Source organism: Sphaerodactylus townsendi, linkage group LG17 (assembly GCF_021028975.2).
Source record: "Sphaerodactylus townsendi isolate TG3544 linkage group LG17, MPM_Stown_v2.3, whole genome shotgun sequence".
In the NCBI taxonomy this organism is placed as follows: Eukaryota; Metazoa; Chordata; class Lepidosauria; order Squamata; family Sphaerodactylidae; genus Sphaerodactylus; species Sphaerodactylus townsendi.
Genome location: NC_059441.1, coordinates 18,592,677 through 18,606,637, shown reverse-complemented (window position 1 = coordinate 18,606,637; position 13,961 = coordinate 18,592,677). Strand labels below are relative to the sequence as shown.

The 13,961-nt window shown below is 44.1% G+C and overlaps 1 protein-coding gene across 1 annotated transcript in view; it reads left to right on the top strand.

Moving 5' to 3' along the window:
- Positions 1-10,844: 10,844 nt before the first annotated feature.
- Positions 10,845-13,961, top strand: part of HDGFL3 (HDGF like 3) — a 31,642-nt gene continuing 28,525 nt past the window's right edge. The window contains exon 1 of the mRNA XM_048481973.1: positions 10,845-11,511. Within this exon, the coding sequence (XP_048337930.1) occupies positions 11,428-11,511 (84 nt within the window). The 5' untranslated portion in view covers positions 10,845-11,427. The remainder of the gene's footprint in view (positions 11,512-13,961) is intronic.

Below are 13,961 nucleotides of genomic sequence, written 5' to 3'. Positions count from 1 at the left end.
ATTTTGTGACTGCACCCACCACGACATGTCAGAATTCCAAATGTGACTGCAGGGTCAAAAATGTTGGGGACCTCTGTATGACCGCATAAGCCTTCATGAAAATGTATGCCATGATAAAGCAGTTTTTAAGGTGCTTCGAGGCTTTTTTGTTGATTTACAAACCATCTATTTTGCAACTTAATAGAAAATACATCCAAAATCAGGCTTTAAAACTTTGCTCTTTCCCCATATGATACCGCCGCAAAAAGCCGTTGAGGTGGTGCTTCTGCTCAGATGGTGACCCATTGTCTATAAGACTCTAGATGGGAAGAATTTGTAATGTGTGACTTTCTATTGGCTCCCAATAACCCTTCAGTCAAGTTATGGTCTATTAAGCTATTCCTGCTGTCATGCACATGCCTGAAATTAACACGCAACTGAATTCGAGAGGAGGGGACATTACTTCGTTCTCCCTTTCCTTTTGACATAATAGTTTTAATGGAATATCATCTGCTTCAAATGCGGGGTGAAGTAAAGGTCATACAGCAGATTTTAAATAATTTTAATTCCCAAGCAGGGTCCACATATGAAGGACAGACAGTTTTATCCCACTAACTTGGATTTTGTTTCTATTCAACAACAGAGCTGTTCATACTCTTTGCCCCATAATGGTTTTAATCAAGCAGACGGAGTATTTCCTGAAATGCAAGACTAGATTTTCCCTCCAGATAAATAAAATGAATAGAGATAAATAAAAATGATAGAGTTGTCTTAAATTTGCATACCACTTATAGTTTTAACAGTAAAAATATTTTTGGTATAACACTGGGGCTCCTTCCGCACATGTAGAATAATGCACTTTCAATCCACTTTCACAATTGTTTGCAAGTGGATTTTGCTATTCCACACAGCTGCAAAGTGCATTGAAAGTGAATTGAAAGTGCATTTATTCTGCATGTGCAGAAGGGGCCTGGGTGTGAGACAAGGCGGCAGGGTATAACCTGATCTAGTCAGAACTTGGGAGCTAAACAGAGTCAGTACTTTGATAGGAGACCACCAAGAAAGACTCTGCAGGGGAAGGGAAAGACAAGCCACCTTCACATCTCAGTTTTCTTAAAAGCCCCTAGCTGGTGTTGCCATAAATTGATTGCAACTTGAAGGCACGTAAGTAGGTAAATCATTGGGGGTGGGATGGGGGGTCATCTTACATTCAAAGTCACCATCTTTTTGAGTAAATATGGTAGTAGGGTTAGAAACTTCGGAAAAGAGAAATGCAGAGAGGCATTACTTTGATTGCATTTGTTAGTATTTGGGAGTTTGGTCCAACATACTTTTCCAGTATGATATCTGTTGCTATCTATCTATCAATCCATCCATCCATCCATCCATCCATCCATCCATCCATCTAGGAAGTTAAGAGCTCGTATATCTAATCTGGAGGAACCAGGTTTGATTCCAAGCCCTGCCGCCTGAGCTGTGGAGGCTTAACTGGGGAATTCAGATTAGTCTGTGAACTCCCACACACGCCAGCTGGGTGACCTTGGGCTAGTCACAGCTTCTCAGAGCTCTCTCAGCCCCACCTACCTCACAGGGTGTTTGTTGTGAGGGAGGAAGGGCAAGGAGATTGTAAACCCCTTTGAGTCTCGGGCAGGAGAGAAAGGGGGGATATAAATCCAAACTCTTCTTCTTCTTCTTCTGTCTGTCTGTCTGTCTGTCTGTCTGTCTGTCTGTCTGTCTGTCTGTCTGTCTGTCTGTCTGTCGGTCGACACACTCAGCCTAAAACTACCTCAGGGGGGTGGTTGTGAATATAAAATGGAGAAGGGAGACCATGTATGTCAACATGAGTTACTTGAAAGAAGGATGGAATAGAAGTTCATTTGACAGATAATAAATAACTGGAGCATTTTCTAGCTCCCATTGACTTGTGAATATTTAGCACATGTTCACAGTGTTTAACGTTGGCTGGATTGCATCTTAAATTATTGGTTTTTATAAATACTTCATTGATTTATTAAATATTTGACATAAATTCCAGGCCATGCAGTTTACCTGCAGCGATATATTAAAATGAAATTTCAAAAATTAATCTAGAAATTTAGCTTGTGTCAAGTTTAGGCCAGGCCTGCTCCAGATGTATTATAAACACTAACCCAAATAGCGAATAGCACTTCCATCCATGAATGAAACTGACAGTAGTGGCTGGTATGAAACTATCGAAAATGTGTTGAAAAGCATGAATGACGCACCTGCAAACTCCTGAATTAATCATACTCGTGATTTGCAAAACAGCTTTGTGACAGAGAGGTTAAAGGTCATGGCAAGACTACAACAGGTGGGATGCATATGGACCCTTACAAGCGCTGACATCGTGGAAATGTCCTTAAAGTGCGTGACTCCATGAATTGAACAATTTTCCTCCCTCAGGCCTGCTCCTTTCTCTACATATTTCAACCAAAATTCCTGTGGGAAAATGCCCCCTCTCCATTTCTGGCTAGAATATATAATGTAATAATCAGACAGATTCACACTCCAAACACAATAATCAAGAGCTCTCTGCTGAACTGAAAACTATCCCCCTCAATCACATTCTTTTTTTTTTCTTTGTACGTAAGGGGAAAGGTGAAAGCAAACTTTGCAGCTCTGAGTATTTTGTAAAAAGCTGGGTTATATTCTGTCTCACAAAAAGATGTTAGTAAATATTCCTCCACAACAGAACTCAATATGCCGAAACTTCTTTGTTGTAGAAGGCTCACCTGAATCCTAGCGCCTACTTCACTCTGCTCCCTACATCCGCTTGAAAATTTGATGATCATCGTTCAATGAGCTCCAAATGCTCTTGTATCAAAGAACAATGTTCAAAAATGCATAAAACAATGGTTTTGACAAAGTAAAAATGAATGATGATTCTCATATTAGTTTAAGACTATATTCTAATACAGAAGCATACAATTTTCTCAACCGCTGCACCTCAACTGACCATATTAACATCTTTATCTGAGAGAGAATATATCAATATAGTAAATCAATAAGTAAAATAAGAGGTGCAGTCATCGGGAAGTCAGAATTAACTGGAGCTCTTCCGTCTAAAGTGCACAATGGTTTGCTGCCTAAATAACATGTGAACCAGGACAAATGGAAAGTTGTGTTCCTTTGAGTAGGCAAATTTCAGCATGCCTCAGCAGGAAAAAGTGTCAAATATTTTTCCAGGTGTTGTATTTAACAATAACATGGGCACACACTAGAGTGGTTTGTTTAGATGTTCTTTTTCCATCTTTTTGTTTTTAAATCCACCTGGAAACATTTGAAATGAAAAAAAAATGTTTTCTTTGGAAAGGATAATTGGGGGGGAGGAGGAAGAAAAAGGAAAACCCTGATTGGTTTTTGTGGGTTTTCAGGGCTGTGTGGCCGTGGTCTGGTAGATCTCGTTCCTAATGTTTCGCCTGCATCTGTGACTGGCATCTTCAGAGGTGTATCACAGAGGGAAGATGCAGGCGAAACATTAGGAACAAGATCTACCAGACAACAGCCACACAGCCCGGAAAACCCACAACAACCAATTGAATCCAGCCGTGAAAGCCTTCGACAATACATTGAAAACCCTGATTCTTTGTGTACATAATCCAAAGCAAAACCCCTAAATGGGAGCAAATGGAGACGTCATAAAATTGGTAGATTTGGAAGTTATTATTGAACTGTGTTTAGGTAAGGTGAGGGCTTCAGAAACATCAAACAGATAAGTGTTCATCAAGAGAAGGTTTTAAGAGAGGAAATAGTGTGAATTCACACTACTGGCAGAAGGTAATCAAAGGAATAATACTCTTGAACTGTGCTCACTCATTTCTGGCTGACGGATATTGCATTCTCATGATTTTTTTAAAAATGCATCTGTGATAGCTGTGTATTGTGTATTGCTCACCCTAGGCTGAGATGGGTGACCACCAGGGCAAGAACTAACACACTCCCTCCCACCTTATCACCAGAGAGATTTAAGTCAGCTCTTCATCAGATGTGTGTTTGTACATGTTGCCAAACGCTCGATGAGACCCTAGAACACATTCAACTTGTCTGCCCTGAATTCACTGAGCCCAGACTTAGCCTTTTCCAGAAGGTCCCAATTATGATTAGTCCGCTCTCTTCCAACACTAAAATGAAATATCTCCTGAATAACCAGGATCATAAGATGCTGGAAACAGTGGCCAATTTCTTAATACAAATTGTGGAGCATCCCTCGAGGTACCTCCCCCAGCCCAACTGAACAATGTATGTATGTACCTGACATCTTTTTAAGTATACTGTTTTACCCAGAGGTGGGATCCAGCAGGTTCTCACAGGTTCCCAAGAGTAGGTTACTAATTATTTGCGTGTGCCGAGAGGGGTTACTAATTGATGATTTTGCCACATGATTTTTGCCTTAATTACGCCCCTCCTCTCAGCAGTAGCGCGCAGAACTTGAAGCAGTCTAGCAGGAGGTACACCGACATGTGTGGCAGCCTGTGCCTACGTGCATTTGTTTCCCACCCAAGGACCGGCGCAATGGCTGCGTCCTTGCCACAGCCCCACCCAGGAATGCGCCACCCCAGGAATGCCCGGCCACGCCCCTGTCGTGCCCTGCCCAGCCCCATTGGTGCTGCACCACAGTTTGAATCCCACCACCATGGGAACCTGTTACTAAAATTTTTGGATCCCACCACTGGTTTTACCTATCCTACTTGCTACACCGTGTATTCATATGATGCCTAATAAAGGTTTTTTGAACTTGAATTTGATAGCTGTGTCTGTGCAAAGTGCCTTAAAGTCGCAGACCCAGAGGACTTCCAAGGTTTGGAAGGGGTTTGGATGCTGGCATTCCTTGGTCGTCTCCCAGGGCCAATCCTGCTCAGCTTCTGAAATCCAGTGAGACTGGGCTAACTTACCTTTAGCCAAATCAAGCTACTCCGCAGTTGACAAGAATGTATCCCTCATTTGTAAAAATTTGCTGCCTCTGACCCTGCCCTGATTCCATGATTCACCCATTGACCAAGCACCTTTAAAATTATACACTGAAAAGTGAAATCTTTCTCTCAGCTTAACCTGCCCAAATGACCCAAATGGCTCACTTAAGCCCCTTCCACACATGCAGAATAATGCACTTTCAATCCACTTTCACAATTGTTTGCAAGTGTATTTTGCTATTCCACACAGTAAAATTCAGCTGCGAAGTGCACTGAAAGTGGATTGAAAGTGCTTTATTCTGCATGTGCGGGAGGGGCTTTAATGGTTCATAGGTTCAACTGGAAGAACAAAGCAAAAATCCCCCCAAATTTCCTTCCCCGCAAGACTGTTTTTGATGCTACGAGACCAAGGCATGGGACCGCTTTCCCACTTAGTGTTAAGAGCTATGGGAGAACTCCATGTGCCACCTGGAGACTGGCACCCCTAGCCAGGTTGGTGTGTTGGGCATTGGATTACAATTGCTAGCTTGTGTTTGGGACACCCAGGTTGGGTCAGTTGAAAGCTGGTTTTAACCAATCAGCAGCATATTCTGATGAGTTTTCAGAAAGTCAAGGGATGAAGCCTAAGCTACATTTTCTAGGTAAAGAGTGTGTCTAGTGAAACATAACTCTGAGTGTTGCACTATGAGTATTTTTTTTATTGCCCACTTCAAAATACCTGATTGTGCAGTACAAGACTGGACAGCAAGCACAAGACAAAAATACAGACTAGGCAGGTAAAATGCCTGAGGATAAAAGATGAATGATCCAGAGCTTCCCAATTTGTTCGGACCTCACATTCCTAGCCTCATGCATATGATTTCCCCCCTCTCAGTGAGGGGGGGGGATGGGGGTGTCAGGAATCGAACCACTTGAATGACAACTCACTTTGGGACTTCTGTAACCCACAAGATAACAATTTAATTGTTAGCACACAGAGGCCTCTGCTGGCATTGTGTGAGCATTGCACCAAAAGGAAAATTTTATGATGATTAAAGTGGCTCTTGAATAATCCTCTTGGGGATTGAAGAGGTTACCTGAGAAGCAGCCGGCACCGTGGGTACTTTCCTTTTTCCAATCATCTAGACTTAATGTTGAATGTTGATTGTCTTCTCAGTTTGCCGTGAGCCAATACTTGCCTGTGACTTCTGGAAGGGGGAAAGCAAAAGTAATAACTGCACACCCACAACAGGGGAGCGATGACATTTGTGGTTTTCCTACAGTTGGAAAATTCAGCATCGAATGCAAAAGGCTAGGCTATAATCTTCGTTCCTAGCAAGTTATTTTCATTTATTTGTAATTTTTTTTTTTGCATGGGGAAGCAATAAAATGTCTGCACCCATTGTCTGGAAATGCCAGCCAGACTAATATATATGTGTGTGTGTATTATTATTTATATAAATTATTATTTATTACATTTAATAGACCGCCCACCCCTGAAGGGCTCTGGGTGCTGTAGAGTAAAACCAATCAACACAAAGCAAACATAAAATAATTCAGTTTAACAAATACATTAAAATCCAATAACAGTTCCATAAAAACAATTTAGCAGTGTCCAAGAAATCCCTCTGCAGGAGAGAACCATTAGATGGTACGTGGGGGCTATAAGGAGGGTGGGCAATCAGCAGCCAGCCTCCCCAAAAGCCTGGCAGAACAGCTCAGTTTGGCAGTCCCTGCAGAACTCACCAAGTTCCCGCAGGGCCCAACAGCTGGAGAAAGACCATTCTACCAGGCAGGGGCCAGGGCTGTAAAGGCCCTGGCCCGGGTAGAGGCTAGCCGCATCATTAAGGGGTCGGGGACCGCCAGTAAATTTGCCCCTGCAGAACGCAGAGGCCGAGTTGGGGCATATGGGGTAAGACGGTCTCGAAGGTATGAGGGCCCCAGGCCATGGAGGGCCTTAAAGGTCAACACCAACACCTTGAAGATGACCCAGGGGAGATATGATGTCTGTTAGAAAATCTGTGTGTGTGTGTGTGCACGCGCATACACACACAAAAAAATATCCATCTTCATAATATATAAATATAGTATAATCAAGTGTCCAAGTGTCCATAATATATAAAGTATAAATATATACATATATATACAGTGGTGGGATCCAAACATTTTAGTAACAGGTTCCCTCGCCAGTCCCCCCTCAGCAAAGGGGGCAGAGGCGTACCTAGGCAAACCTGAGCCCTGGGCAAAACCTGAGTTGGATGCCCCCCCCCATGGGCAGCCACCCCACCACGACCCCAAAAAAATTTTTTTGGACCAGGTCATTTCTAAATCATCATCACATTATAGAAAATGCCCCAACTCACAAATCTGAACACAGCAATGGTGAAACACACAGGTTCTTTGATAGAGACTGGTGAGATAAAAGGTATGAAAGGCTGAGAATCAATGAATTGCAGTACCCGAAAGGGATTAACCCTGTTCAGGGAGTTACATTATTAGTCGCAATTGCTATAGAGAACCTTCACGTTCAAAGGCAGGATGCCTCTCGGGGAGGCGAGGGCGTGGAGATGGAAAAGCGGACCCAATTAGTAACCCCCTCTCGGCACACACAAATAATTAGTAACCCACTCTTGGGAACTGGTGAGAACCTGCTGGATCCCACCTCTGTATATATACATATACATATATACATACATATATATATATACACATATACATACATACACACACACACACACACACACACATATATATATAAAGTATGTGTGTGTATACACACACACACACACAGAGAGATATCTGTATGTATGTATGTATGTATGTATGTATGTATGTATGTATGTATGTATGTGTATATATATGTGTATATATATTTATATGTATATATGTGTGTGTCTGTGTGTGCGTTTGTGTGTATAAAAAGATGGATATTTTTGTTGTGATAGTCCTTTGAACTATTTTCTGCAAAGGCTGGTTCTATTCATTTTTGATAGGCTGGAAGTTATCTATTTAAATTATAAGCCAAGATATGAGCAAGACTCAAATAAACAATAGGCAACAACTAACTTAGAAAAAACTAAGCAATGGTGTTGCAAAAACAATAATACAATAAAATCCCACCAAGGAGGCAGCAGTAGCATAATACAGTCACACACACACACCAACCAGCAATAGATAACATACTAACAAAAGGATTGAAATCTTCAATTAAAATCACATGAGGCCTAAACTCTGAGTTTTGCAGGAAAAAGCTAAAGATACACATCTTGCAACAAATAAACTCGTAGCAGAGCAACATACAGTGCTTTGGAAGACAGACCATTGGCAGCTAGCTTTAGGTGAACTGGAAAAAAAACAAAGATGGCTGAGGAGATAATAATAGAGTAGAGATTTTTTTTCCCTATTTGGGGTGTAGTTGAAAAAGGGATTTCCCCCTAGCTATCCTGAAGTGGAGAAACTAATTTTGCTACCTTATCCCGATGTATGTCCAAAATAGAGCTACTTATGGGGAGATGTACTTCAGTAATTTCCTTCTCTATTCACTTTTAAAAAGCACGAGATTTTGGCAAGATTTTATATGGTCTGCCTGAACCAGCCACACTTGTGTTTTATTTCTAAAGCAACCGTTTTTCAGTGTCATATAAATTACATCAAATATATGTAATTTATTACATTTAATTATTTTTATTTGTTTGTTTGTTTGTTTATTACATTTATAACTCGCCAATCTCCCAGCGGGATTCAAGGCGGCTTACATGTAGGTCAAACCGTTGTACGCCTTCTCGCTCTTCAATCCCATACCAGTCAAAATGAGGAGTGTAAAGGCGGGAAAGTGAAAGTGCAAATTTGGGCTGAGGGAAATTGACGCCTAGGAGAACCTGCCTGAAATATATCTTTTGCTTCAGCCCTTCTTTCGTTGTTGGTCATAAGCATGCAAGGAAGGCAAAACTCGCTGTTTTGTTTCCACTAGACAGCTGAGAGAACTGACTTTGAAAATTTACCTGAGGCAAGTTGTTCAGGTAAATGTAGGGCCTGACAACTCTCTGTGCATATCTGCCTCATCAACTTAAGTGGGTTTAATCGTTATTTCCTTTCCACTTGGAAACTGCGGTTCTGGAAAGGAGGATTTTCATTCTGATGCTCGCCACACTTTGACCAAACTACATTTCCCAGGATTCTTTGGGAGACACCATGCTTGTGAATCTGGTGTACAGTTTATGTGTTTCCTTTCTCATTGTGCCTTAAAATTAGTATTGCCCAATGACATGGTACATTTGGCTCTGTCTGCATCCTGTGAATACTGTAGACAATTCTGGCACCTAAAGGTCAGTGCTTACCCATCTTGCTCCATATGTAGTTTTTTTAATGATAGAAACATTTTTAAATGACTTCATAGAAACATTTCTGAGCATTTGAAGAGCACCTTTTCCTTAATGAGGGAAATGAGATTTTTAAAAAAATAGCAACTATTTTACATTGCTTGTTTTAACTTTTGAAAAATGTGTCTTAAAGAACAGGGAGGAGTGTCCATCTTATTTTTTATTTATTTATTTATTCAACTTATATACCGCCCAACCCCCGAAGGGCTCTTAAAACAGGGAACTTTTTTTCTGGCTTGACATTAGAGAAAGGGTCTTCAGTTTTGTTAAGCCTGTGAGCACTTTGGCTATTCGAGAGGTGGGCGGCACCACAAAATGGCCGCCACAGTCACAAAATGGCTGCCATGGGGTGCTGGTGCCAGACACAAAATCCTGGGGGGGTCAGAAGCCAAACATATTCCTGGGATGTAGGCAGGTGCTGCTGAATGGGGAGCCTCCCCGGAAACGCAAAGGTGGTGCTTCTTGAGTACCTGATATATAAGTGGGATAAGGAAAAACCAGAATCAGTGAGTACCAGTTGATATAACTCAAGCTATGTTGTGTATTGCTGCATTAGATGGTCTGTGAATTATCTTGTGCTAAATTTGCTCCCTGGCTATATCAGTGGGGTAAGGAAAAGCTGGAATCAGCGAGTACTAGCTAGCATAACTCATACTATGTTGTGAATTGCTGCATTAGATGGCCTGTGGATTATCTTGTTCTAAATTTGCTCCCTGGAAAACACTGTCTAGCTATCCATCACCAGATGAAACAGGTGATGGGGGGCTGGGGGATCTATGGTAAAAGAACTTGCTAACAGGACCAAGGAACATATATGTTTGTGTGCATTGGTGTGGGTCTTCTACCTCATTCTCCAAATGGCCATCCAGGAAAACTAGCTGCATTGTGACAAGATGAAATCCTAATTCCTGCCGGGATGGCTTCTATTTTCCCCATTTCTAACCTGCATTTCCCAGCCATGTTATTCAAAGAGCAATCCTATCCTGAAATGCAGAAAGTGGAGAAAGTGCAGAAAAGCTAAGAGTCCTACAGTGAGGCCTACACAGATCCAACCCCGCCCCCCATGTGCTATAAAACCTATTTCCAGTTCAAATGTTAAAAATGGACGCTTGCTCTTTTCTTCCCACCCGTCTCCCAGAGCTGTCCAAATTTTGCATCCAAAAGCAAAGGGGGTGGCTGCCTGCAATACCTCGCCATTAAGCGGCATTTCATTTGCTTCCACTAAAAAACACCACCAGGCAGAATTCAACCACCCATAGATCTATGGCTGTCTCTTTTCTTTCCTCCTTCCCAAGCAACGGGGAATCAAGAGCCTCTCCCGCCCATCTTTTTCCCTGCGCCCAGTGTGCATGGAACGCACAAAAACAGTCTCCTTGTCCAGGCGCGCGCGCTGTTCCTGTTTGCACAGAAACTGATTCGTGTCCCTAAAAAAATAAAGCCAAGCAAAGAGGAGGGGGGGGAAAAGAGGGAGAAAATTTCGGGGAGGGGAGGAAGTGCGGGGGGGGGGGGGAGATCGTGTTTTCAGTCGCTGCCCAAAGGAGTGGATTTTGCAGGCGAAGGAGGATCCATATTTTTCTCTTGCGGCAGCGAATGCGAGAGGGGCGCGCGCCAATGTAGCCAGCAGCGCGCGGCGGGAGGTGGCGGCTACATTTCCCCCCTTTTTTGCAACATTGTTGCCGAGCCAGAGGTTGGGGGAGGGGGATCTGCCCCTCCCGCTGCAGCCCCCCTCCCTAAAATATACAAAAAAATTAAAAAGCCCAGCCTTTTCCTCGCACAGGAAGCAGCTGGGTCCCTGGATCTCGGGGGCTGGTGGCGGTGCTGAATCCAGGGCCTTCCCCCCCCTCCCTCTGGGTTGCACATCCACACTCACTCACGCACACGCACTCACTCACACACACACCGGCTCCCCTCTTCTTCTTCGCCACCATCGCCTCCTCCTCCTCCCCCCGCCTCCCAGCCCGGGGCCCATCTTCGCCTCCGGAACCGATTGCAACCCGGGGAAGACAAGGGGGCGATTGCTCCTCCGCCCTTTGCAAACCCACCCGCCCCCCGGCCCGGGGGTTTGGAGGCTGGGGAAGGAACGGGGCCGGGAGAAGGCCGGGGAGGGCGGGGGGCCGCTTGCGAAGGACTCGGAGACGGGAAGGGGAGGGCTGCGCCCGATGGCTCGACCGAGGCCCCGCGAATACAAAGCCGGAGACCTGGTTTTTGCCAAAATGAAAGGCTACCCGCACTGGCCGGCCAGGGTGAGTACTCAGGGGTGGGGGTCTAGGGCGAAAGGAGGGGGGCATTGCAAGGAGAGAGGGGGGAGATGCCCGGGATCTCGAGCTCAACCCCCCCTCCCCCCCCAGGTCCAAGCGCGGCCCAGGTCTTCCTTGCTGCTGCAAAGGGTTTATTTATTTTTAATAACAACCCCCCCCCCCCTTTCCACACCACCTTTTCTTCCCTTTCCTCTCCATCGCCTTTCTGGCAAGGGGCGTGTTAGCCATTGCAAAGGCAGAACGGGATGAGGTTGGGAGGGGGGCCCTCCTCCTTCCTCCCCCCATGCCATCTGCATCTCACCATTCTTTCTTGCCTCACAATGAGGGGGGGGATTCTGCTTCCCCCTTCCTTTTATCTCTGCATCCATCCATCCCCCACTCACCCATTATAGCCCATTATTCTCCCATCTTTATCAGTGACTGCCCCTCCCCACTCCTGGGTAGCATGGGGGGGGTGGGAGAGATGGTGGCAAGATTGCACCTGAAAATACTGATTTTAAGGGGAGGGAGGCAGAAACTGCTGCTGCATTATAACGACGCCGGTTTATTGTACTCTCTTTCTCCCAGCCTCTCCCCCCACCCCCCAAGTACAGGGCTGAAAGCGACCGCTGCCACCTTCTCTTCCCCGCCCCCCTGGCTCCTTTGCAGGCGGTAGAAGAGGGAGGGGGCAGGCTGCCTCCCCTTTCGCCTGCTATATTGCCATTAAAATCCCATATAGGCACATGTTTGCCAAAACCAAGGAAGGGAAAATATTAGGAGGTGGAACCTATATAATCTTGCAGCTGGTGTTTGCTTAAAAGAATTATGATCTGACCCAAATCTTGCAGCTATCATTGGGATTAGAATTGGGACCTGGTTTAGAAATGTAGACGCCCCTGGGCTTCTAGGTCAGGTGTGTGTGTAGCAGGTGGATAGGTACGTAGAGGTGGGATGAAGAGGTGGGTTGGAAATCCACACACTTTCTCTGTGTTTGAAATGGCGTTTTTTAAAAGGAAAAAGAACCCTACAGTGAATGTTGATTTCTCCTGGGTAGGTACTGAGGGTGGGCAGAGGGGAAGAGTTGCCAACTTTTCACCCAACCCTTGCTGGTGGGGTTCATCTGCAATCTTTCATGCTGCTGATTTCTGCTGATCATGCTGCAGTTGAAGGCACAAGAGCAGGCCAGATGGGCATTTTTTCCCCTCTTGAACCAGTTGGCATGCTTAGCAAAAGCCTCTCTATCCATGTGTGAGACAATGTTTAGAATACAGTTCAGCCTCATAAGTTCACAACACACAAGGCCAGCAATGAACACAATCCCTCAATATGTTGGATTTCTTTCTTTCTTTCTTTCTTTCTTTCTTTCTTTCTTTCTTTCTTTCTTACTAATTAGTCCAGATACAGTTGGCATATTTTAGAGTAAATACAACCCATTTTGCCAATTTCCATATTCCAGAAGTATTTTGGAGGGCTTTTGAAGTCATGGTGAGTTGTGGATCACCGTTTAACTTCACCAAGCAAAAAAATTAGTTAAAATTATTTTGACAAGGAAACCGGTATCTTATCACTCAAGCATCCTGGGGAAGCATTTCTTTAGTGCTTTTACTATCTGTTCACCCTGTTTAGTATCTTGCCATGCCTAGTGAATCATAGGAGGAGAAACCATTCACACTTTGGCCTGAATGTACAGTTTCTTCCTGGGCCAGTATGTTCCTCACCCCATCACTAAATAGCCTTCGCTTCGTGTGTTCTTGTGTTCCAGCAGCAAGGTGGCAAAGCGAAGGCCATTTAGTGATGGGACGATTCCATGGCTTATTCTTCAGTCCCACTTTCTGTCATGTGACTCACGTGTGCAGAAAAAAAGGAGGGGGAACAATTTACGATAGTAGTTTGGGAGAAGTTTTTCATAGAAACATAGAAACGTTGGAAGAGACCCCAAGGGCCATCAAGTCCAGCCCCCTGCAATGCAGGAACACATAATCAAAGCACTCCTGACAGATGGCCGTCCAGCCTCTGTTTAAAAACCTCCAAGGAAGGAGACTCCACCACAATCCTAGTTAGTGCATTCCACTGTCAATGATGTCATGTGACTATGATGTCACATACACACAATTTAAAGGGTTTCATACTGCTGCCTGGGAATTACAACTGGGTTCTTGATCAGGACAAGTTGATGGCCACCGATCTAGAGAAATTTTCCCCTGGGCTGTTCTCTAATTTCCAATAATATCAGACTGAGAGTCAGATGTATTAGTTCACCGTCCATGGTGGTAGCAAAACAAGTCTGGATTTAGAGCACAAGGAAGAAATGCATTGTGTACATGTATGAGCCACGTGCATATATAAACACAAGACAAATGAATTCACGCATTCACTAAGATAACAAAGACCAAAGGGCCATTGTGTAGAACAGGAAGCTGTTCTATTATTCCTTTCTGTCATTGCTGTTGGAAATT